The sequence below is a fragment of the Phanerochaete carnosa genome (assembly GCF_000300595.1).
Source record: "Phanerochaete carnosa HHB-10118-sp unplaced genomic scaffold PHACAscaffold_9, whole genome shotgun sequence".
In the NCBI taxonomy this organism is placed as follows: domain Eukaryota; kingdom Fungi; phylum Basidiomycota; class Agaricomycetes; order Polyporales; family Phanerochaetaceae; genus Phanerochaete; species Phanerochaete carnosa.
In genome coordinates, this window is record NW_006767636.1 from 1255843 (window position 1) to 1277118 (window position 21276).

The window sequence follows — 21276 nt, forward strand, 5'->3', positions numbered from 1 at the left end:
AGTGCAAGTACATTGAATTTGAAGTCGACAGAAGAAAATGCCATGTATTTTAAAGAGTTATACAAACTGACCGTGTTCTTCTGTCTTACTTGACTACTGAAGAACGTGCAAAGTACCCACAATCCTCTTTACACCATACGCAATGCAATACCTCGACTCTGAAGGCTTATATGTGCAAAAAATTTGGTCCCTATGAGCTGCACACGAAAGCAATATCGAGTTGGTCGAGACGCGCCATCGTTCGAAGCACAAATGAATCAATAAGACATGTTCTGAGATGGGGACTAATTTCATGGAGGTACAATTCAGGGTGAGCAGCAGCACCTGATGAGTATTTTACAAGAGAGTACCTATTAATGCGTGCTTCAAAATTCTTTGGTAAACATGAGACCCGAGATGCAGATGCAAAAGCCGCACTACTATCTAAAGCCGACTTCCAGGATCGATGCCTGTGTAGATGATCGACATGCGAGGTTCTTTACACGGCGGTGACATGAAGGGGCATCTTCATGCCTTCTCCCTCTCTGCCCTTGATCATCGGGCCCATGATGCCTGCGGGCACACGAATGATCTCAGGCTTGTCTTCGGGCAAGTTGAACTGGAAGTTCTCGATGAGATCCGCAGCGATGGCTTGCGTCTCGATAACGCTGTGGATGATCAGTGAGGAATGATCAAGCAACGAGAGACGGGACATACGAGAAACGCCAGCTGGAAGGGATGACGCGTCAGTCTAGAGTTTACATAGTCAGGCACTCGGACACTTACCCAATGCAGCCTCTCACACCAGCGGCTAATCGTCGCTATCAGCTTGAGTCATTTTAAACAGCAGTTGAATGTACTCACAGAACGTCATCCTAGTAAAAGTGCGCATTGTCAGCTTAGCTGCGGACAGCACAATCCAAAAATGCTCACAGGTTAGCGTACATCCCAACGCGGACTTGTGGGTCGACCTTGTCTTCAACATAGCGCATCGGGTTCCACTCGTGAGCATCCGCGCCCCATACCTCCGGAAGGCTGCGCAACCTTAGAAACACACAGAAGAAACACGGAGGAAACGCACCGATTGTAAGCGGCAATATTCAGCATGATAATTTGGCCTTTGGCGACAGGGATCTCCGATATCATCTCGCCTGAAGCAGACACGATAGGGTAAGCCAGAGGGATGGTGTCGTCCTGTGATGCCATCCGGTTGAGGTGGTACACAATGCAATGATAGCGGAGGGTTTCCTAGGAACGCGGGTCGTAAGTGCATGTACTATATCCCAGAGCGTAAAGCCAACCTTGATAGCGGCTTGCAAGTATTCCAAAGACTCCAAATCTTCTATGCTGAAATCTGCGTCTCCTCGTGCAATGATTTCGGCACGTTTCAGTGCGATCTCCGCGCGCACCTTGTCCTGGTAGTCTGGATGCTTGGCGAGTTCGTATAGCATCCAGGTGATTGTGTTTGCGGTCGTCTCGTGGCCTGCAATGGTCATTATGCTCATTTGGGACTCCATCTCTTCGTCGCTAAGCTTGTATCTAGCGTCTTCTGATGCGTTCGCGCGGACTTTCGCTCACATGAGCACGTGGGAATCGGTTAAGAGCGGACCGACTTACTGAGGACACTCATCACATCCTTACTGCTCTTATCGCTCGCGAGCGCGGCACTTTTCTGCGCGATGAGACGCTGGGAGTACTTGATAAAGAGGCGCAACGTGCTCTGCATCCGCCTGTACTCGCGCGTCGGAATGTGCCGTACTTGTTCGAGAACCTTGTCGGGCAAGTAGTCCCAGAATGCCTGGAAGATGGCATTCCAAACCGTCGGATACATGTTTGAATCCGCGCTGTATAACGGTGAGATCACGTAACGCTTACTGACTCCGAAGGAAAATATGCGTACAACATATTCTCATATGCTTTCATCAGCTCATTGTCCGTATTGTCTAGTGCTCCAAAGTCGAAGTCGAAGGCGGCTAGCAAGAGATCGTGAGACGGGCTCCTGAAGCATAATAACGGCGGTGATACCTTCTCCAATGACATCTAGCGTTGTCCTGGCGAGCCAGGTATTCACAACAACAGTCGTTCCTTCTGGTGTACGACTGAGAATCTGGTCCTTCCACATTTGACAAAGCTACGGGACTTTTAGCAGTGGAACATCAGCCATCACATAAAACTGACGAACCTTGGCGGAGCTCCTGCGGAATAGCGGCAAGAAGGAGCGTAGTTGAGGGGCGGTGAAAGCGGGGTTCATGATCTTGCGATGCCTAGAGTGAATATCCCCATCTGACAAGTCCGATCAGTCGGGATATGCGCATAGACCGAGAAGAAGTGCACACACTTGGTGCCCAGATAATGCTCCTTCCAGTAATGTTGAACGCCAGCGTGGTCGATTGTGTAGTCTTGGGATACATGTATCCGGACTTATGGAGGACGTGTTGCAGGGCCTGAGGAAGATATCAATCAGCACACGTCACAGGTTGAGCCTTGGCGCATATACCTTGGGGTCTGAGATCATAAGGACCGGTTTCTAGAAAGCGTCAGGCAGCCGCTAGAATCGCGCAAAATGCATTGCACTCACGCCGAACGTAGCATGCAATCTCCAAGCTGTGCCGTACTCCTTCATGTACTTGAAGTCCAGGTCGCCGACGCTCTCCTGGTACGCCATATCACGAATATTACCTGACGGCGGTTAAGAAGTAGCATGACTGGTAGCAGAGTGTATACGCACCCATAATCATGGACTTCGCGGGAGGACCGCGGATATGCGCAATAGAGTGGTGCGTACGCGAGCGGTATAACCGTACTAGTACCAGTGCGGCAGCGCAAACAGTGAAGACGATGAGGGAAAGTGGGAGGTCCAGCATTCTAGGAGTTGGATCAAGTACAGCCATATAGTAAGAGGCTATCCTGCCTCCGATGCTGAAGCAGGCATATCGCTTTTATACACACTGCCCATAAGCGGCGGCGGAATGAAATTCGTGTTGATGAGATAATATGTGCTCTCGTGAGATGTCTTCTTGGGGGCATCCTACGTGAACGCTGCTTATTCTTATGACCCCCTTCTCAAACGAAGGCTAATCGGCACAGCCAAGTAGAATTGCGCTGACGGCGAGGAAGGCCGTTTGACCAAGCCATTATTGTGTCGTGAGAATCCGAACGCCGAAAATCCTCATTGATAAGTCTGATGGAGTTGCGTTGACAAGCGACTGCGTACGGTAAGAATCACGTACCCCAGGAGCACCACTGCCGAGGTTCGTACCTGACTATCACAGGAGCCGGGCAACGTGCCACCCTAGCCGAGAAGGATGTGCCGAGCATACGCCAGCTGCTGACACAGAGTAAGTTGGATCCTCGCGCGTCCTCTTTCCGGCAGTGTTATTATGCAAAAACATCAGATGTCTTCCCGCAGAAGATACAAAATTCCGTCACGAGGCTCGCTACATTCAATGCTGACTTTAGCACATACACCAAAACAAACTGCCACCTGTACTCACTTTCAGCGGACGAGTACACTATTACCAGCCACTGTCAACATCACCGTGTTTGTCAGATATGCCCTTGCAAGGCAGTTATCCGTGCATAATATGCCGGAAAGCCTGTGCAAAGATATCCTTTCAAAATCACGCGATGTTGAAATTGTAGCGCTCGAAAAAGTGCGCTCATAGCTGAAAGGGCTTTTTCCAGACGGCTGCGCAATAAGTTCCGGAGAACTGGTATTGGAAAATGCCCATGTATAGCCGACGGTGAACTGCGCCGAGGATTGGCGAACCTATTGCGGCACTGCTTTTCGGAGACTCCCCAGATATTCGTATTGACATCAGGATTTGATTTGAGAATTACTACTGTGAGCACCGCTTAATTAGGTAATAGGAAGAAGACTAGCCCCGGAGCTCACAGCTGAACATAAAGCGCGGTCCTCTGCTAGAGTCCATCGCACTGCAGCAGACAGGTCGAAAACAAGTGTAGCGTTTCGCCGGCGAGCCCGAGCACTGATACCATCAGCGCGATCAGCTTTGTGGCGCCGCCGAGGGGCCGACTAGGCCTGTAAGCCAGTCAGCCTACACTACCACTAGTACTATTCAAATGTGCATCGCCCGTACTGACTGTAGAAACACTATAACAGCCTGGTTCATCTCAGGCTGATTCTGGCGGGAATTTTCCGAAAGAAGTATCGTTCAAGCTTAGCCAAAACGCTACGCGTCATATAGTGGGCCATCACTGTGGTCACCGTTTCGGTCGTTCGTTTGTACAAAAACCTTGGTACCCGATACAAGTCCACACCGCATATCATACTGAAAGGCCGGGGGCGTTCATCGCTAAACAATGGTCACGTGAAGCGGCATTTGTGAGCCTTCGTGCATCATGCCTTTTACCATCGGTGACATAATTGTCGCAGGCACACGAACGATCTCAGGCTTGTCTTCTGGAATGCTGAACTGGAAGTTCTCGATCAAGTCCGCAACGATGGCCTGCGTTTCAATAACACTGCGTCAGGAACAAGTCAATGTTACGAGTGCAGGCATCATTGACACTTCAAGCTCACGAGAAGCGCCAGCTAAACGCAGACATGGAGTCAACACAGAGTATGTTGGCAGATACGGTAGAACGTACCCAATGCAGCCTCGTACGCCAGCAGCTGTGGGAATTATTGAGCAAAGTACTCATATAAAGGACCGTATCAAGATCTTACAGAACGTCATCCTAAAATGGACACAGCCTTAGCTGAGCTAGGCTAGGAAAATAGTATGAGATGCTCACAGGTTCTCAAACATACCCAGGCGAATCTGTGTATGGACCCTACCATCAATGTAGCGCATCGGGTCCCACTCGTGCGCATCTGCGCCCCACATTTCTGGCAAGCTGCATATCCTCGTGAGTCTTGATATTTTAAGCCCTGCAGAGCAGAAAGGAGACGTACCGGTTGTAGACCGCAATATTAGGCATGATGACCTGGCCGGCAGCGACCGGGATCTCGGAGATGGTCTTGCCTATGCTCGTCACAATTGGATACGTCAGAGGGATAACGTCGTCCTGCGAAGCGACGCGGTTCAAATGAAATACGATGCAGTGGTATCTAAGCGTTTCCTGGCAGTGCGAACCGCGTCAGCGCGTCAAGCAAGAAATCGCGTGCACTACCAGACCTTGATAGTAGCCTGGAAGTACCCCATGGACTCAAGGTCGTCCACGCCAAAGTCGGATTCGCCACGAGCAATGACCTCCGCACGCTTCTGTGCAATTTCTACGCGCAGTTTTTCTTGGTACTCTGGATGCTTGGCGAGCTCCCAGAGCATCCACGTGATTGTGTTCGCCGTCGTTTCATGGCCCGCAAGCGTGAGTGCGCACATCTCAGAAACCATCTCCTCGTCGCTGAGCTTCGACCTCGGATCTTCCGATGCGTTTGCACGCACTACTTTTTCTGTGAGCGTCGATATGCAATAAAAGACGGTGCACTCGCCAAGGATGCTCATCACGTCTCTACTGCTCTTGTCGTCCACCGGGGCCGCGCTCTTCTGCGCGATAAGCTGTTGCGAGTATTTATTGAAGATGCGCATTGTGTACTGAAACCGTGCATATTCGCGAGTTGGAACATACCGCACGCACTCGAGGATGCTATCGGGTATGTAGTCCCAAAGGGTCTGGAAGACGGCATTCCAGGCGGTCGGGTATAGCATTGAATCGGCGCTGTCGATGTGAACTCAATTACCGCTAGCTCAGCGCCAAATAAAGAGGGACCCTTACAACATGTTGTGATACGCCTTGCTCAGTTCGTTGTCTGAGTTATAAAGCGCACCGAATTCGAATCCGAAAGCCGCTGTACCAAGGCCTTGAGTTCTGAACAGGTAAGGAACTGGATACCGACGACACCTTCTCCAATAACATCGAGAGTCGTGCGCGCCAACCAGATATTGACGAGTATCGTCGCTCCTCCAGGAGCCTGGCTAAGGATCTGGTCCTTCCACAGCTGGCACAACTGCGCCAAGGTTCAACCTTCGAATTCAGACGCCAGCAAACGGCAGACTGACCTTGGCGGAACTTTTTCGGAAGATAGGCAGGAACGAGCGCAGCTGCGGGGTGCTGAACGCCGGATTCATGACCTTCCGGTGCCTCGAATGGATATCGCCGGCTAGTGGATTGACTCACATCCAGGAACAACAGAAGAAACGACTGGTACATACTGGGCGCCCAGAGGATATTCTTCCCTGCTATGATAAACGCGCTAAGACGTGCCTGAGTCGTCTTGGGGTAAAGGTACCCTGATTTATGGAATATGTGCTGTAACGCCTGTACAACGAGAGCCGATGAGTATAGGGACTGACAGCAGACAAAACGACTGAATTACCTTTGGGTCTGCAACCATGAGCACCTTCGACTGCATCGAGTAAGTCCGAAGTATATTATAAAGTGAAAGTGTAATGCTTACACCCAAGGCGTACTGCATCTTCCACACCGCACCATATTCTCGCATGTACTTGAAGTCCAGGTCACCCACGTTCTCCTGGTACGCCATGTCGCGTACATTTCCTAGAGACTGGTGAGCACGTTCAATGCTACGAGTGAGCTGTATAAGACGAACCTAGGAGTGCAGACTTGACGGATGGCCCGCGGATATACCAGATGGAACGGTGAGTGAGCCAGCGATAATTGCGCAAGACGAGCCAGGCGACAAAGAGGCAGCAAGCATTAGTCACGGGTGTAAACATGTTCAGAGATCACCAGAGAAAGAGGTCCGTTCGCGCGAAGAGGGCCTGCTGAAAATAAGATACGTTGATCTGTTCTTATAAGGATCGTACCCAGTCAGCAGATCAAGGGGAGGTTTGGACTTCCTGATATTCTCACTATCAGTAAACCGTACGGCAACTATGCAAGCCCTCGCCGCGAACTCTAGACGAACTCCAGGCGCGGGGCATTCGGCAAAACGTGATATAAAGGCAGCTACCACCGGTGAATGGTGCCGGCCGAGCAAGTCGCTGCCAGTCTAGACTCCGTGGAAGCTCAACATCGAAGCTCTCATTTGCACGCCTGATGAACTGAACCCCTTGGCAGTGAATAAATTCAGAGCAGCCTGCATACAGGGCTTACCTGCGTGCCAGGCACAGGGTGAGGCGTGCCACACGGACCGCCGTATATCAAGGCACAGGGTTTCATACGCGTATAACAAACTATGTCGGGCATTTATGCAATAAATTAACTCCCTGAGTATGCCCGGCTGCCAGGTTGTGACTAAGTAGGGCCCGTACTATAGGCTGCTCCGTAGTGCATATTGCCGTGTTGCTCGCTGAGTCGGAAATACTATGCATACATGTGCTTATTGCGCAATTCCCGATCGGCCTACACCACTGCATGAGTACCCGGTCCTGTATGAGTAATGAAAATGAAACTTCGCCTCATGCATGACCGTTTCCCGTTCGGGCCAACTCGGGGATGCTCAGATTACCATTTTTGACGGTGCGGCCCGACATTGATAGCATCAGCGCCGTCAACATCGTGGCGTCGGGTGCGGGCTCACAGCCTCTCGAGAATATTCGTTGACAGTGCAAAAGAGCCGCGCTGAGACAATTCCAGCTTTCTAGTGGAACGCGCTCCATCGATAATAAAACAGGGTCTACACACAGCGTGATCTAAGAGTCAATCACTTCGCAGCGTTGTCTTCCTTATGAATTTCCAAGCCCGGTGGTGCACCAAGCGCTGCCACGACGAATGAGTGTTCAGTCTTCTATCATAGGGAACGAATACTCACCATCCTTGATCATTCCATACATCAGGAACTGTCCCGCTACCAAACCCGCGGTCATGATCATCCTTGGACCCAGGCCGGCGAACAGACCCTTGAAGCCCGCCTCCTGGGCGAGGACCTTGAGGCGGTGGGGCATGGAGCCCGTCGGACCATGGCCCTTGTTGATCTGCGACAAGAGCGTGTCTGCGGGCTGGCTGAGGATCGCGGCGGCGAAGCCCGCGATAATGCCACTGCCGAGGCTGATGCTGAATTTGGCGCCGCCGCCGAGGTTGCGCCGCGTCTCTTCGGACATGTTCCGGAAGGCAAGTTCGTGGCAGAACTCGTTCACTGTGAATTGGCCGATGGCGTACGGGATTTGTCTATAATAACATGCGCGGTAAGCAAGCGCAGCCGCTCGGCGACTGTATATCAAACGCACTTGCAAAGTATAGGCAGGAAGCCCGCATACAGTCCACGCAGCCCCTCTTCGCGCGCGAGCCGTGTGAAACCAGTTACGAGCCCGTTGGCGTAGCCACGCTGCGAGACTAACCGGATGCGAGTTGCTTCGAGCGGTGTCAGGAGGATGTCGGCGAAGAATCTATTTTCAAGTTAGCGTTATGAAGTGTGGACGGCATGCGCACAATCCGGGACGTACTCTGCCACGCTTGAGGCGCCCAGGTATATCGCGGTGCGGTAGCGGATGGCAGTCTCTTGGTCACCAGCGATCTGTGTAAACTGCTTCTTCCAATATTCATAGCCGGCAAACTTAGCCCCTCCCTGGAGATAGGATTTGCTTGAGAAATGTGCTCCCGGAACATTAGGGCGGGGAACACACCTGAACGAGATATCCCACTGCTGTTGGGCCGAATCCTGTCAGCAGACCAGAAGTGCCTTCTGTTGCTATTACATGTCGACCACCGGAGAGGAGGTTGAACTTCTTATAAGCAGGATCAATCTGTATGCGCGTCTTGACGACGTCGATGGCTGAAAAATGATGTCAGTGGTGCATCGTGCTCGTAAGTTATCGTACTCACGCGTCATCATTCCATGTGTGATTCTTGCCAGCCATCATCAGTGTTTGTGGCCTCAAATAACATATATATCAACGTACGTGCAGCATAGTGCTCCTGCAGCAAAGACGATATTGAGAACCATAGCTAGTTAGAATCCTTATGCGACTCACCTGCAGCAAAGAATTTGCTGTAGTCTGTCACGGTAAACTGAGGCACAACAAACGGCCCCTCTTTGCCTAGCGTCGCTGGTTTCTGATCCTCCTTCGACATGATAAGGATTTCAGGGTTTCGTCTAGGGTATCAGGTGTTCGGGGTGTAGGAGAAGGCCAGGGGGTGGGTATCAAGGCTGCAATTAGGCAGGAGATCGTGTGCAATGGACAGCTATATAGTTGGGCTGCGGCGACGCTAATTATGCCTGGCGAGTAAGATGACATCAGTGTGCCCGCTCCCACGCGGTGGCCAGTGGCACACAGCAGCGCGTTATCAGCTCGGAGAGGACGGGCGACAGCGGGAACGACGCGAGGCGCGCGCCCAAACGCGAGACGTCATATCACGTGCAGCACGCTTACGTTTCAAAGAACGCTGACGCTCGTCCGGACTCCAGAGTGGACACACCAGTTCCTAATAAAGCTACAAACTCTAGTTTCAGTAAGCTGCTGCTTTCATACAAGACCAAAATAAATACTCAGGGTAGGGAACAAGTATAGCAGTGTGCAATAGCTATCTGTGGTTTGACAAGCATCCTTGACCACCGAGCACCAGGCGGGCATGCAGGGTAACCGCAGTTTGTGTGTTTACCACATGTCGTGTCCCGCCGTTTGCGCCTCCTTCGCGGCTTGTTGCAGCTATTGCCTCGAGATTCACCTATCGGCAATATACTGAGTATACTGAACTCCACGTCGCAGTGAAGTCCTTGCGCAAGTGACATTGGTCAGATGAGGTCGCCATGAGTTGCCGATATCTTTGGGGCTGAGCATGTTCGGCCGGAGCGTTGCACTGGCTTAGTGTATGTATAAGTATATATTGAGTTCGTTCCGCTGTTGCCGGGGGCTGCTGAAGGCGGTGCGAGGCGAGATGAAGTGAAGTGGTGAAAGCGCCAACTTCTGTTGTGGAGGGAATTAAGCGGGAACGGGGTCTCTGGTTTAGCCGGAATTTTCCGAGGCTCCTCTGGTCTGCAAAAGTCTGTCTCACAATGAGTGTGTCGTCGAACAAGTGAGATTGCTCTGTAGAAGCTTCAGGATATCGTGTCCGCCTATTGAAGAGCCCGAGGCTCGGGAGTATCACGAACAGCGCTAACACCATACGGCCTTGTCGTTGTCTTGGGCTGCATCGACGGGAAGTTACCAGTTTCTTTACATTTGCAAGTCTGCATGCTAACCAGCATTGCGAAGTATGAGACATGAATGCAGGGTGAGAGTAGGAGTGTCCGAGACAAATGCGCGATCATGTGATCGTGGTTCATGAGGCGAAAGTTCGGCGAAACCGCGTCGGAAGTGAACAATGGGAGCCAGGCCGACGCACAGACCACCAAGCATGTCTTTCCTCAACAACCTTGCAATCTCAACAGTATCTGCCTCTGCGAAGCCGAATTCTACTGTACCCGCCTCTGTGCCGCTAACGACGCTCAAAGATGACGTGCAGGTGGCCGATCCGCCGACAGACTCGGTCTCTGGTCTTGCGTTCTCGCCAACGGCAGACTTCATCGCAGTAGGGAGCTGGGACTGCGCTGTGAGTGGCTTACCGATGCCCATGTCAGCCTGTTGATGCATCACATTGGGATAGGTGAGAGTATATCAGGTCGCACCTACCGGACAAACTCGAGGCGTGGCAATGTATGCTCACAATGCGCCAGTATTGAGTGTAGCGTGGAGTAAGGTATGCTCAAAGTGTGAACATATTTCTGTTGCTTCATCGAATGATCTCTATCCAGGATGGGTCTAAGTTATTCTCTGGTGGCTGTGATGGTGCTGGCCGGATGCTGGATATAGCGACGGGGCAGTCACTTCAAGTAGCCCAGCACGATGCGCCTGTCAAGTGCGTCAAATGGGTAGAGACACCACGGGGCAGTATCTTAGCCACTGGCGGTTGGGATAAAACCTTGAGAGTGCGTATGCATGCCTCTGTAAGCTGGACAAGCGGCACGCTAATAAGCGGAACTAGTATTGGGACCTTCGGTCGCCAACTCCTGCAGCCGTCGTGCATCTCCCGGAGCGACTTTACAGCATGGATGTGCGGTACCCCCTGTTAGTTCTTGGTACAGCGGATCGACATATTCAATTATACGACCTCACAAACCCGACTGTCGTCTTCAGCGTTCGTCGCCACCTCGTCTCTGTTGCAATGGGTCTCTAATATCGTATCCCTACCAGCAAAAAACCTCTCTGCTTAGCATGCAGACACGTGTAATCACTCTTGGAAATGGATTATACGCATATGGCAATGTCGAAGGCAGGGTTGCAATGCAGTAAGCCTTCTACCTCGCGTAATCCCAGCCGCCTTGATTCGTTGTATCTCCCAGCTGGCCATCGACTACAGATCCTACTGCATCAGAGTAAGCGTTTTGAGATGCGATAGAAAATGCAGCTAGTGGCTAACATCGAACTTGCTTCCAGCATGTGCTTTTCGTTTAGAGCACACAGGACACGACTTCCCACTGAGGCGCCTCCAGCACCCGGTTCCATAATGTGGGCCGTCAATGACATCTCATTCCATCCTATATATGGTACATTCACCACTTGCGGTACGTCTAGACCCGAGGCGGAGTATTACCTACGACTCATCGAGCAACCATTCAGGGTCTGACGGCATTATCATGACATGGGACGGAGAAAACCGTAAGAGGTTGAAGAGTATGCTCGCTGTCTTCAAGCCGTCTCTACGCTATCGCTGATCTGCATTCCTCAGCATTCGAATCGGCCGGTGCTCCTATCTCTGCGACAGCATTTAACCATACTGGTTCGGTGCTCGCATATGCTGTTTCGTATGACTGGCATAAGGGCCATATGGGGAATGTCCCCGGCATGCCCAACAGGATCATGCTTCATTCCTGCAAAGATGATGAAGTGAGGCCACAGCCGAAGATTGGGGGAACATAATATCCGGAAGGATTTTTGGCATATCACTATGGTATTAATCTTGGTGTTATCTGAGGGCTCTTGGTGTTCTTGCTTAGTACCACACGGTCATTTCATATAATAATCTGGGGAGTCTACTTTACCGGTGTCCTAGGACCGTAGGCGCAGCTTTCGCTGAGATGACGTTGATAGCCCCTAACCCGATTCTGGGAGACATAACCCTATCTTGCCCGCTTCTTGTTGGCATCCGTTCCTTAAATCATCCTCTCCGGTACCCAGCTCAACTAATTCCTCGGCCATATATGCCTCTATGAACAGCATAGCTCGTTAAACTCCCCTCATGTCTACTTTCGCCACGCTTTTGTATCGAGACCTGTCCTCGAAGGTTTTCCTTCCGCCGCAAGCATCGCCGATAGCTTCCCCAGCCTTCGCGAACGCGTCGAAGGATGCTCTCAGGGCATATTTCGCTGAACTGAACCCGCCTGTATCGCTCGCGGATGCACACGCCTGCCTAGACGCGTTACGTCAGTTTGAGGCGAGCGGTACCTTCACAGGTCCATCATACGGGGAGGACGAAGCACTCCGAACAGCCATCCTCGTCAAGCTCCTAATTGGACTGTACGTGCAGACCCTGGAAATATATCTGGATGAAGCAAGTGAGGCAGAGACCCAGCTGGAGTGGTGGGCTGATATTGAGAGATCTCGACTCGGTTCGGCGTACTACCTCCTGCAAAGTGAGTCGTGCTGTCACAGCATCCAACGAACGTCGCTGACCACATCAATTATCCAAGCCCTACCGCTACGTATGTACGTCGTAGTAGATACAACCATACGTACTCTGCGAAGTCGAAATCTTCCCTTGCAGCTTTCATCATTCTCACCAAGTTCGCTGCAGCAACTGTTTCCCTCCCGGAGCGTCCTCCGCCCACATACGCTCACCCTTGCTCTGTTTCCCCACCTCCGTCATGAACCATACCCCGCTTCACTCTTCACCTACTCCCGCGCGAAGCCTAATGTGACGTTCTCGTCTGAGCGTGTTCGAATCGAGCCTGTCTTCCGATGGCTCCATGTAATGTGCTCCCGGCTGTCGCAGTCTTTCTACAAAATTGTGACGTTGCCGGTAGAGTTGTCGCGACACGAATGCAGGTACAAGCTCAAGATGCTCGAGGACATACGTGACGATAGGGCTTCTGTCCTAGGCAGCCTTTTGGAGCTTCGGGGCGACCTGAGCAAGGTTGCTGAGACGACTACTATGGCGGATCGCACGGAGCTGCTTCGGTCTTTCGTTGGTACGTTTCGCGTTGCCGTGGATCGCGGGCAATGGGATGTTGCAAACGAAGTCCTGGGCCCGACCGAGTTTTCCTTCCTCCTAGCCGACTCTATCCTGCCCCAGCATATAACCTCGCACGATGAACAAGTTTCGAAGCATGGCTTGCGCAAACCCTCTCGACTCACGCGTTATTGGCCGAGACTCGTGTTCCTCCCACCCTTGGCTCTTTTCGGCATTCGCTGGCTCTACCACTCGCGGGATTCCTTGGAGCAGACCACCGTCTATGTGGTTGAAACCTTGAAGTCATTCTGGAACGACTGGCTCTTGGGGCCATTGAAAGAGGTCGTCAAGACTGTCCGTGCCGGCTCCGATGAGGGTGTCATTATCACCAAGGAGAGTGTGAACGCCGATTTGGAGGTCAGTTGATATCCAGTTAAGCGTATATATGCCGGTAGATTAATAGCCCATAGTCTCTTGAACGGATGGCACTTGCGCTTGCTAGAGAAAAGCTCAATTACACCCCAGAACAAATGACCGCTCTGTCTCAACAGGTCCGCCACGGCGACCTTACATCCGTCATGCGGATCTATGAGGATGACATTCGGAGCCCGCTCAAGTCCGCGATTGGAGGTACATTATTGAGGACTCTCCTGGTGCAGGTTCAGAAGGCGAAAGTTGGTCTAATTTATCCCATACCGAGCGTGTATGGTAACCGACGCGTTTTGTGCATCAGGTTGACATCGACCAAGCTCTGTCGGGTATTGATAAACTGCTCAAGTCGCAAGAGCTCACGTTTGCGTTCGTCGGCGTAGCCCCTGCTATGACTCTTGTCTATATCACCGGACAATATCTCAAAACTCTCTGGTCTGGCAGTAAGGGCAGGGGGCGCTACGGCGGCGGCAGGCGCAGGGCCCGTGTCTGGAGCATGATGAGGTTTGCACTATTTCCCGCTCAGCCCGCGTTACCGACTAATGTTCATATCCGTAGACGCATCGAAAGGCTGCTCTTGTCCTCTTCTATCTCGCAAACGGACACTGGATACCATGCAATCGACTCGCGGACTTCTGGTCTTCTTTTGCTCCTGACAACTCGCCTGCGGTCGTATGCAGAGATATGTTTGCCAACCAACTCGAGGCTGCGCGCTGGATTCCTAGACGATGTATCCGACCTCGAAAACTCAGCCCTTGGACGGAACGAGAAGCTACGAATCGTGGACAGGATGTGGAACTCGTGGGGGAACCAGCTTGGATGGTACGATATGGGCAAAGAGTAGCCACGAGACACATTCGACGGTAGCTAGCAACTTTCGTGTTGAGCTTTCGGGACCATACTATCTATGTGGATTCACGCTCGACGAATTTATGAGATCTGAGAGCTAGCCATCGCATTGCACATTCTACTGTATTACACTTGGACGACCTGATATTTGCAAACACATCCATCCCTGCCCCGCCTGCACGAGCTCCCTTAATCAAGCTCCTCCAGGCTGCGCGCCAGAAGCTCACTGAGGAAATCCATCCGCTTGCTGCGCAATGAGTGCTCGGTTAGCAGAGATTAAGCTGAATCTGGCGGGAAAGCTTACCTCTTGCCCTCGCCAGCTTCAATGCCATTGTAGAGATGAGTGCCAATGGAGACGCCGTCCTTGATAATGTTGAACGGATTGAGAGCGCCACTCTGCTCGTCTCTCCTGCTGCAAAGGGCGACCCAAGTTCAGCAATTGCCAGGAAGAAAAGTGTACAAAGGGGGGCTTACCTCTTGCCCTCGCCAGCTTCGATCCCGTTGTAGATATGGGTACCAACGGTGATGCCGTCCTTGATGATGTTGAACGGGTTGAACGCACCGCTCTGCTCATCATCTGCGCGAGCTATGAACTCGAGGAGGTCTCGCCTGCTGCTGCAAAAGATGACCCCAGCTCAGCATTTGCCAGGAACAAGGCTAGGTAGAGGGGATGCTTACGTCTTGCCCTCACCGGCTTCGATTCCGTTGTAGATATGGGTGCCAACGGAAATGCCGTCCTTGATGATGTCGAACGGGTTGAGAGCGCCACTCTGCTCGTCTCTCCTGCTGCAAAGGGCGATCCAAGTTTAGCAGTTGTCAGGAAGAAAAGTGTGCAGAGCGGAGCTCACCTCTTGCCCTCGCCAGCTTCGATCCCGTTGTAGATGTGGCTGCCAATCGAGAAGCCGTCTTTTATGATGCTGAACGGGTTGAGCGCGCCACTCTGCTCGTCATCTGCGCGGGCCAAAAACTCGAGGAGGTCTCGCCTGCTGCTGCAAAAGATTTTGATTCCCGGCTCAGCATTTGCCAGGAAGAAGGCTAAGTAGATGGGGAACTTACGTCTTGCCCTCACCGGCTTCGATCCCGTTGTAGATATGAGTGCCAACGGTGATGCCATCTTTGATGATGTTAAACGGGTTGAATGCGCCACTCTGCTCGTCCTCACGAGCCATGAGCTCATCGAAATCGCGACCCTGCTTGATAGAGCTATCACAAAATAAGTAAGAATCGGATGGATGGCTGTGCACATGAGAAAGACGCACTTCCAAATGCTGGTGCCCGCGTTGACGATGTCGGTGCCTATATCGGCGATATCCTTGGCGTCGCTGACAGAGAATGCACCGCTGTCCTCATCTGCGCGTGCCAGGAGCGCATCAAAAAGTTCACGGCGGTGCTGCTTGACAGCGCTGTGCCAAGATAAGTTAGAGCCAAGTGGATGACGGTGCGCATGAGAAAGACGCACTTGTAAATGCTGGTGCCCGCGTTGACGATGTCGGTGCCTATCTCGGCGACATCTTTCGCATCGCTGAGGGAAAATGCGCCACTGTTGTCGGTGGTCTGGCGAGCGAACAGAGCGGTGTTGATGGGGGCAGAGAAAGCCGGAGAAGCGACGGCGACGGTAACGAGAGCAGCGAGGGTGGAGGTACGCATATTGAAATATGTGGTAGGGATGGATGTGATAGGTGGTAGGCGTCCGTAAAGATCGTGTAAAGACTCGCGTGAAAGTCGTAATAAAATGTGAATGAAAGAAGAAAAAAAACAAGTCAAGCTAGTGCGGAGACAGTCAATGTCAAGGATAAAACCCTTCAAAAGGAGATTACGTACCAACCAGTACTGACTCGAAGAAGATGGCTATACGAAAGGAACTCCCAGAGCTGGGGCTACATGGTGGAGGCCCAGGGTATTTATACGCTGGCCAGAGCCTATATGTTGACATGAAGGTTTGTAGGCATCATTGCGCGCAATCATAGGCATGCACATATGCGATCATGTGCGCTATCAATGTATGATTTATCGCCATGTTTCAGATGAGAATCATGGGCAATAAGCACCCTGCAGCGCTACGTTCCCTGCGTAAATGTGTGCAATCCTATCCAAGTCAGTAACATAAGACGACAATGCGGTACAGGCTCCAAAGAAGCCGGCACAGCTTACGCTAATACATCAACCACGGACGGCAACAGGGCAGTCGGGCGTCCCAGACGCTGTCACCGTCGTGAAACACGAGATCCGGTCGCGGGTTATGCATACGCTGAGGTCGTGGAGAGCATGGCCATTAGCGTCAAGAGGGCAGGAGAGCGGCTTACGGGAAGGCAGAACGCTGTTTCAGGATGGCGCGAATCTAAGAGGCTGTATGCCAAGAGCTGCACAGCACCTGTCAAGTGCACTGAGCATCTGCGCCAAATTAAAATCATCACAAGTAGATGGCCTGCGATATCCAAGAGCCATGCAACTCTCGGAGCGACGGACAGCTCGGATGTATCGCGTTCGCCGCTGTTCGCAACGCGCGAACTGAAAGTCTGAAACGGCCGTTAAGATTCAATAGCAATATTGAAACTCCGCTGATCTCTCCCGACGCCTCTCGGAGCGAGGGACCTTCTTGGCATATCCTCCAAGGGGTCCAATCCTTAAAAATCCCAAGTTCGCGGTACGTCGTGCTCTCGAGTATTTTGACCAATTATTAGTCCCTTTTTCTTCGAAGTCGCAGCGCTTGGTGCGTTTTGCCTCAACATTCGTTTTGGACGGGCGATCCAGAACTCTACCGCGGCGCCCGTCAGCCCCCGGTTGTACCCGGATTCCTCCCGAGTGCATTTGTATTCGCCGCACCAGGACAAAACCCGGTAGAGGATACTTATGCCAGGGTCCTGTTCAATCTCACTATCACTGTGAGCGAAAGTGTAGGTTCACTGAGTACACCAGATATTTGCTCCGAATCGACGCTCCATGTTGAGACCGTCGTGTAGAGATCATCTTCGCAAGGGATAGACAAGTCACGCTGTGGAAGTGCATGAAACGCGTCGAAATATCACTCATAGAAACCTGTTGCCCCTATGGCGTCCTGACATACATTCAACCTCTTCTAGGGAAAAATATGGTAAGTGAGGTTTGATATAAGAGGCGGGCATCTGGGAGGACAAGCCTCACGTGCTATCATGTTGAAGAGACTGAGACTGGAGACTGAGAGCAACTGGAGTCTAGAGTCGAGGCTGGAAACTTGCATAATGTCAGTACTGAATGTAACAACAGGTGATATGACTTCAGCACTCGCTGATGGAGAGACTGATCACAGAGAAGTACTAGGGGCGGCGCACAGTAGCACACCTTTGGGTGTGGTGGTGGACCTAAGAACCCGCTTGCGACACTGGCTTATCGAAGCTAGCAAGAGCGCGCGCGCGGCGTTACTCCATGACGAAGAGCTCTCTCGTCACTTCCGGTTACGGCAAATCGGCATCATGATCGCCATACAATGTGCTAGCATGCATTGGCAAAAGCCCACAGGACATTGATCCAATAAACTCAGACTAGTGGAGTTAACCTGCGTATTTACCGATGCCCGTCGGACAATGGGCAATCATCAAACACTCACAGTGGTCGGCGTGGTGTAATCACACAAACAAAGCGCAGCACTTCTTCCAAAATACAGGCACTGCATCAGTGGCCTCGGTCCGATGTAAATCAGCCGTAGTAGAGAGATTGACTGCTTTGGCAAACACGCGAAGGTTAGCAGAAATTTGGAGGATTATGGTGAGTCCTCCATAGCCGTATCGTACCCAAGAAGCACATCTATTGGTCACCAGGAGCTCATGACAGGAAATTTCTACTTGCAACTATCCTCCGCACTGATGCTCATGGGCTCTCGCCCCCGGGAGAAACCGCCGGGCATAATCCTTCGCACGGCATGCCGTCCCCTGGAACGTCATTACTCGAGCGTGCTGCTGACGCGTCGGTTCCGGCGCGTCCTTCGCTTTGTAATGTGGTGCAACTTTGTTCCCCCTTCATCTAAGCAGACTGGAACCAAACATCGAGTGATGGCTGCACGACGCTGCACTATATAATACCAGCCGTGCGAGGCGTAAATAATCTTTACCAGTCCACTACCACAGAAGTACAATGCCTCTTCCAGTCGCTGAGATAGCGAAACTTGTCGCAAGCGATGCCTATCGCGCCGACCCCACTGTTGTCAACGAGGCCCTCGAAATCCTCGCGAAGACCCCCGGTTTCATCGCGTACTACACTATTCCTCTCCTTGAACAGTCGTAGTGTTATTATGCTAACATCATTCTCTAGTGCCTGGCACGGTCTTGAGATTCAAGATCCCCAATATCTCTACGCCGTGATCCGTAAGCGTCTGGAAAGTTTGCCAACCATCGTAGTGCTGACCATTTACGATAGTCTGGGAGAGCGTTGAGCATCATCGCGCGCTGATAGCAGACCAAGTTGCCTACCCCGCCATCGGCGAGAAGATGCGCAAGGTCTCAAACGGCAGAGTCTGGCTGTACCACGTCCACTTCAACGCCGAGGTCGACAAAGCGCTGAATGCCCCCACCACCGAGCTCGCACTCATGACCGTGAAGGACTCGGTCGAGACATCCCAGTACCTGGAAACCGCGAAGACAATCGTCCCTCAGATTTACAGCACACTCCCAAATGAAGTGTTTGAAGGCGGCTGGGGTCCTACTGTCGAGAACGACAGGAAGTTCATGATTTGCCTTGGATGGCACAGCGTCGAGGTACGTGCTTTAAAACCTAATACTAGACGTACCTGATGCGATGCCCTTCGTGTAGCGATTCTTTGCTGCCTTTAAGGGCGCTCCTGAGCTATTCGCACGGATTACTGCGCTCAAGGAACTAAGCGAAGTGGATCTGAGGCATGCGAAGCTGACGAAGTATTAGTGTACTAGTACACAGCTTACAGTGTACCGCGCTTCGACATTAAATATGCAAGCTATCTCCAGGCGTTTGCTGTGGAGTGCCACAACTGCCCCGCGCATTGAACCTCTTAAGCGGCGGTGGTCGACGGCACTGGCATCATGCAAACAAACTATACTTTGAGCTAAGTATACGCTATGTGCCACTCACAACGCTGCCATGTGTATAGTAAAGTTAGGCCGTAACATATGTAGGACTGCAGACTGATATACTGATGCAACACAGCATCATGGCCGCATATAGTACGATGCGGCACGGTCGGGGGTACACGGGGTCCGGATCGAGCGCAGTTAAGACCTTCGGAGACTTATTCAACTTATCTGTGTCTCCCTCTCCCATCGGCGGCATATACATCGTTCCATAGATTTTCACTGATCGGAATGCTTCCCAAGCACTGCGATATGCCATATCGTTTGCGCCTCTAGCTTGTGATTTCTCCCACATGTGAGACTAAAGCAGTCCCTGATGAGGCACTCGCCACTCGGTGAGTGCGGTCCTGTGCGATCTGGTGCGGGCACGTGTACTGTACAAAGGCTAAAGCACCGACGGCAAGAAGATATCGTGTCTCACCCTCTCATCGCATCACGTCATGTCCCGCCCGATGTTCGAGATTGAAGGCCGTCGCTTCCGATGCCTGTCCAGCCGACTAGACCATTACTAGACCATCATTAGAGAGGTACCTTGCCGCGGATTGCCGAACCGTTACAAAATGCCGGGTTGGCCTGGGGAGATTTCTTTAGGCAGGTCATCACCCGGGCATGCTTATGTCCTCGGCGAAGTCTCGATGTTTCAGGAGCCAAAGTACCTTTGGCTCGTCGTAGGCGAGCTATCCTTCGGAAATCTCCCAAAATTTAAATCTTATCCCCACCGAAGCACGGGAGAAAATCGAGCGCCATAAAATTTTGGACACAATTGATGTACCAAAGTTCCGCGATATCTGTGCAGAAAGCACATGCACAGGGTTCGATGCACAAAAATCTATGCTAAAACCTCGATACAAATGGAGTGGGGGAATGGACGAGAGGAAACATGTTCGAAGTACAGATGCGACGCAGTGGATACAAATACAACAGGGAGTACAGGCAGATACAGAGCTCGGATCAATTGAATACAGAATCCAGCGACGCCAGAAAGTCGTCTAGGGAGTACTCCTCTCGCAACCCTTCGCCAAAGGACCAGGCCAGCCTGGTTGTCGAGAAGCTGGAGAAGCTGGTTGAGAGCGCGTACATAGGCATCGACGCGTCGTCGAAGAGGGGAAACGCGTCAAAGTCGTCGTCTTCTGTGAGAGGCGAGGACTCGAACTTGGCATCAGGCAGTGGGGACGCGCTCTCGGATGCGACGTAGTGCTCTTCGATGGTATCGATGGGCGGGCATGCAGAGCATGAACTAGAAGTGGGAGAGGAAGAGGATGGCGTCGCAGGCTGCGAAATGAAGGAACAGGCCGAGACGATGGGGGTGGGGAAGGACGAAGAGGAAGAGGAAGATGAAGATGGAGAGGAAGACGAAGAGGAAGGTGGAGAGGAAGACGAAGACGAAGATGGGGAGGAAGACGAAGACGAAGAAGAAGAAGAAGAAGAAGAAGAAGAAGAAGAAGAAGAAGAGGGTAGAGAAGAAGAAACGGACGATGGAGAAGAGGGCAGAGAAGAAGAAACGGACGACGGAGAAGACAAGGACGAGGGCACAGGGGAAGGGGTCGTAAAGGAGGAGGATGCGGTCGAGTGGACGGGCGAGGGAGAGCCACGGGAGCATGATGGGAGAGACAAAGGGCAGGGCAGCGGAGAGGGCGTTGATTCTTCTGAAGTCTCACGCGACGCGGGACAGCTGGCCTTGCGGGCGGTCTTGTGCTTCGGGCCTTTCGACTTCTTCTGCGAGGGAGCGGCGCTGGCCCGTGCGAGAACTTTGGCACAGGTGTTTGCTGCTAAGTGACGGTTCAGGCTGTCTGGTCTGTTAAATCTGTGCGGCAGTGAGGGAGGTGAAGATGCATCTCGAACCGGTCGCGAACGTACGTCTTAGGACATATCC

The 21276-nt window shown here is 52.0% G+C and overlaps 7 protein-coding genes across 7 annotated transcripts; 3 read left to right on the top strand and 4 right to left on the bottom strand.

Moving 5' to 3' along the window:
- Positions 1-268: 268 nt before the first annotated feature.
- PHACADRAFT_262256 (uncharacterized protein) lies at positions 269-2878 on the bottom strand. Its single transcript, XM_007399599.1, has 15 exons — positions 2708-2878; positions 2558-2658; positions 2477-2506; positions 2318-2423; positions 2162-2262; positions 2005-2110; positions 1880-1952; positions 1597-1823; positions 1281-1546; positions 1061-1227; positions 913-1014; positions 844-854; positions 766-790; positions 697-708; positions 269-647 (listed from the first exon to the last, which is right to left on the bottom strand). The coding sequence occupies exons 1-15, from the start codon at positions 2841-2843 to the stop codon at positions 479-481; spliced, it is 1632 nt and encodes a 543-aa protein (XP_007399661.1). The 5' UTR covers positions 2844-2878; the 3' UTR covers positions 269-478.
- Positions 2879-4197: 1319 nt separating this feature from the next.
- On the bottom strand, positions 4198-6702 carry PHACADRAFT_262258 (uncharacterized protein). The gene is made up of 15 exons (XM_007399600.1): positions 6554-6702; positions 6401-6501; positions 6320-6349; positions 6156-6261; positions 6003-6103; positions 5845-5950; positions 5719-5791; positions 5435-5661; positions 5121-5386; positions 4898-5064; positions 4738-4839; positions 4670-4680; positions 4591-4615; positions 4523-4534; positions 4198-4464 (listed from the first exon to the last, which is right to left on the bottom strand). Exons 1-15 carry the CDS (start codon positions 6678-6680, stop codon positions 4296-4298), a joined length of 1623 nt encoding a protein of 540 aa, XP_007399662.1. The 5' UTR covers positions 6681-6702; the 3' UTR covers positions 4198-4295.
- Positions 6703-7520: 818 nt separating this feature from the next.
- Positions 7521-9035, bottom strand: PHACADRAFT_262260 (uncharacterized protein). Its single transcript, XM_007399601.1, has 8 exons — positions 8877-9035; positions 8805-8820; positions 8728-8750; positions 8529-8677; positions 8349-8470; positions 8133-8291; positions 7718-8073; positions 7521-7665 (listed from the first exon to the last, which is right to left on the bottom strand). Exons 1-8 carry the CDS (start codon positions 8974-8976, stop codon positions 7610-7612), a joined length of 981 nt encoding a protein of 326 aa, XP_007399663.1. The 5' UTR covers positions 8977-9035; the 3' UTR covers positions 7521-7609.
- Positions 9036-10239: 1204 nt separating this feature from the next.
- On the top strand, positions 10240-11801 carry PHACADRAFT_199377 (uncharacterized protein; the record flags this gene model as incomplete). Its single annotated transcript, XM_007399602.1, has 9 exons — positions 10240-10434; positions 10489-10581; positions 10637-10810; positions 10867-11019; positions 11076-11170; positions 11225-11257; positions 11337-11446; positions 11502-11555; positions 11611-11801. The coding sequence occupies 9 exons, from the start codon at positions 10240-10242 to the stop codon at positions 11799-11801; spliced, it is 1098 nt and encodes a 365-aa protein (XP_007399664.1).
- Positions 11802-12048: 247 nt separating this feature from the next.
- On the top strand, positions 12049-14595 carry PHACADRAFT_177281 (uncharacterized protein). Its single transcript, XM_007399603.1, has 5 exons — positions 12049-12514; positions 12572-13467; positions 13521-13724; positions 13784-13983; positions 14038-14595. The coding sequence occupies exons 1-5, from the start codon at positions 12121-12123 to the stop codon at positions 14321-14323; spliced, it is 1980 nt and encodes a 659-aa protein (XP_007399665.1). The 5' UTR covers positions 12049-12120; the 3' UTR covers positions 14324-14595.
- Positions 14596-18328: 3733 nt separating this feature from the next.
- PHACADRAFT_150667 (uncharacterized protein) lies at positions 18329-19300 on the top strand. Its single transcript, XM_007399604.1, has 4 exons — positions 18329-18551; positions 18613-18665; positions 18718-19055; positions 19111-19300. Exons 1-4 carry the CDS (start codon positions 18436-18438, stop codon positions 19216-19218), a joined length of 615 nt encoding a protein of 204 aa, XP_007399666.1. The 5' UTR covers positions 18329-18435; the 3' UTR covers positions 19219-19300.
- A 1215-nt stretch (positions 19301-20515) lies between these two features.
- Positions 20516-21215, bottom strand: PHACADRAFT_262267 (uncharacterized protein). The gene has a single exon (XM_007399605.1). The coding sequence runs from the start codon at positions 21001-21003 to the stop codon at positions 20641-20643; it is 363 nt and encodes a 120-aa protein (XP_007399667.1). The 5' UTR covers positions 21004-21215; the 3' UTR covers positions 20516-20640.
- Between the last annotated feature and the right edge of the window lie 61 nt (positions 21216-21276).

What these genes read in the sequence shown, in the direction of transcription:
- PHACADRAFT_262256 (XM_007399599.1), bottom strand. Translation starts at nt 2,843, where the DNA reads ATGCTGGACCTCCCACTTTCCCTCATCGTCTTCACTGTTTGCGCTGCC. An exon ending in GGATGTGATGAGTGTCCTCA is followed by an intron (nt 1,547 to 1,596) that starts GTAAGTCGGTCC and finishes TGTGAGCGAAAG; the next exon opens with TCCGCGCGAACGCATCAGAA. An exon ending in AATATTGCCGCTTACAATCG is followed by an intron (nt 1,015 to 1,060) that starts GTGCGTTTCCTC and finishes AAGGTTGCGCAG; the next exon opens with CCTTCCGGAGGTATGGGGCG.
- PHACADRAFT_262258 (XM_007399600.1), bottom strand. Translation starts at nt 6,680, where the DNA reads ATGTTTACACCCGTGACTAATGCTTGCTGCCTCTTTGTCGCCTGGCTC. An exon ending in AGATGCAGTACGCCTTGGGT is followed by an intron (nt 6,350 to 6,400) that starts GTAAGCATTACA and finishes TACTCGATGCAG; the next exon opens with TCGAAGGTGCTCATGGTTGC. An exon ending in TCTCGATGTTATTGGAGAAG is followed by an intron (nt 5,792 to 5,844) that starts GTGTCGTCGGTA and finishes GCCTTGGTACAG; the next exon opens with CGGCTTTCGGATTCGAATTC.
- PHACADRAFT_262260 (XM_007399601.1), bottom strand. Translation starts at nt 8,976, where the DNA reads ATGTCGAAGGAGGATCAGAAACCAGCGACGCTAGGCAAAGAGGGGCCG. An exon ending in CACACATGGAATGATGACGC is followed by an intron (nt 8,678 to 8,727) that starts GTGAGTACGATA and finishes ATCATTTTTCAG; the next exon opens with CCATCGACGTCGTCAAGACG. An exon ending in CAGTGGGATATCTCGTTCAG is followed by an intron (nt 8,471 to 8,528) that starts GTGTGTTCCCCG and finishes TCCTATCTCCAG; the next exon opens with GGAGGGGCTAAGTTTGCCGG.
- PHACADRAFT_177281 (XM_007399603.1), top strand. Translation starts at nt 12,121, where the DNA reads ATGTCTACTTTCGCCACGCTTTTGTATCGAGACCTGTCCTCGAAGGTT. An exon ending in GTGTGAACGCCGATTTGGAG is followed by an intron (nt 13,468 to 13,520) that starts GTCAGTTGATAT and finishes AATAGCCCATAG; the next exon opens with TCTCTTGAACGGATGGCACT. An exon ending in TGCAGGTTCAGAAGGCGAAA is followed by an intron (nt 13,725 to 13,783) that starts GTTGGTCTAATT and finishes TTTGTGCATCAG; the next exon opens with GTTGACATCGACCAAGCTCT.
- PHACADRAFT_150667 (XM_007399604.1), top strand. Translation starts at nt 18,436, where the DNA reads ATGCCTCTTCCAGTCGCTGAGATAGCGAAACTTGTCGCAAGCGATGCC. An exon ending in AAGACCCCCGGTTTCATCGC is followed by an intron (nt 18,552 to 18,612) that starts GTACTACACTAT and finishes ATCATTCTCTAG; the next exon opens with TGCCTGGCACGGTCTTGAGA. An exon ending in ATATCTCTACGCCGTGATCC is followed by an intron (nt 18,666 to 18,717) that starts GTAAGCGTCTGG and finishes CATTTACGATAG; the next exon opens with TCTGGGAGAGCGTTGAGCAT.
- PHACADRAFT_262267 (XM_007399605.1), bottom strand. Translation starts at nt 21,003, where the DNA reads ATGCTCCCGTGGCTCTCCCTCGCCCGTCCACTCGACCGCATCCTCCTC.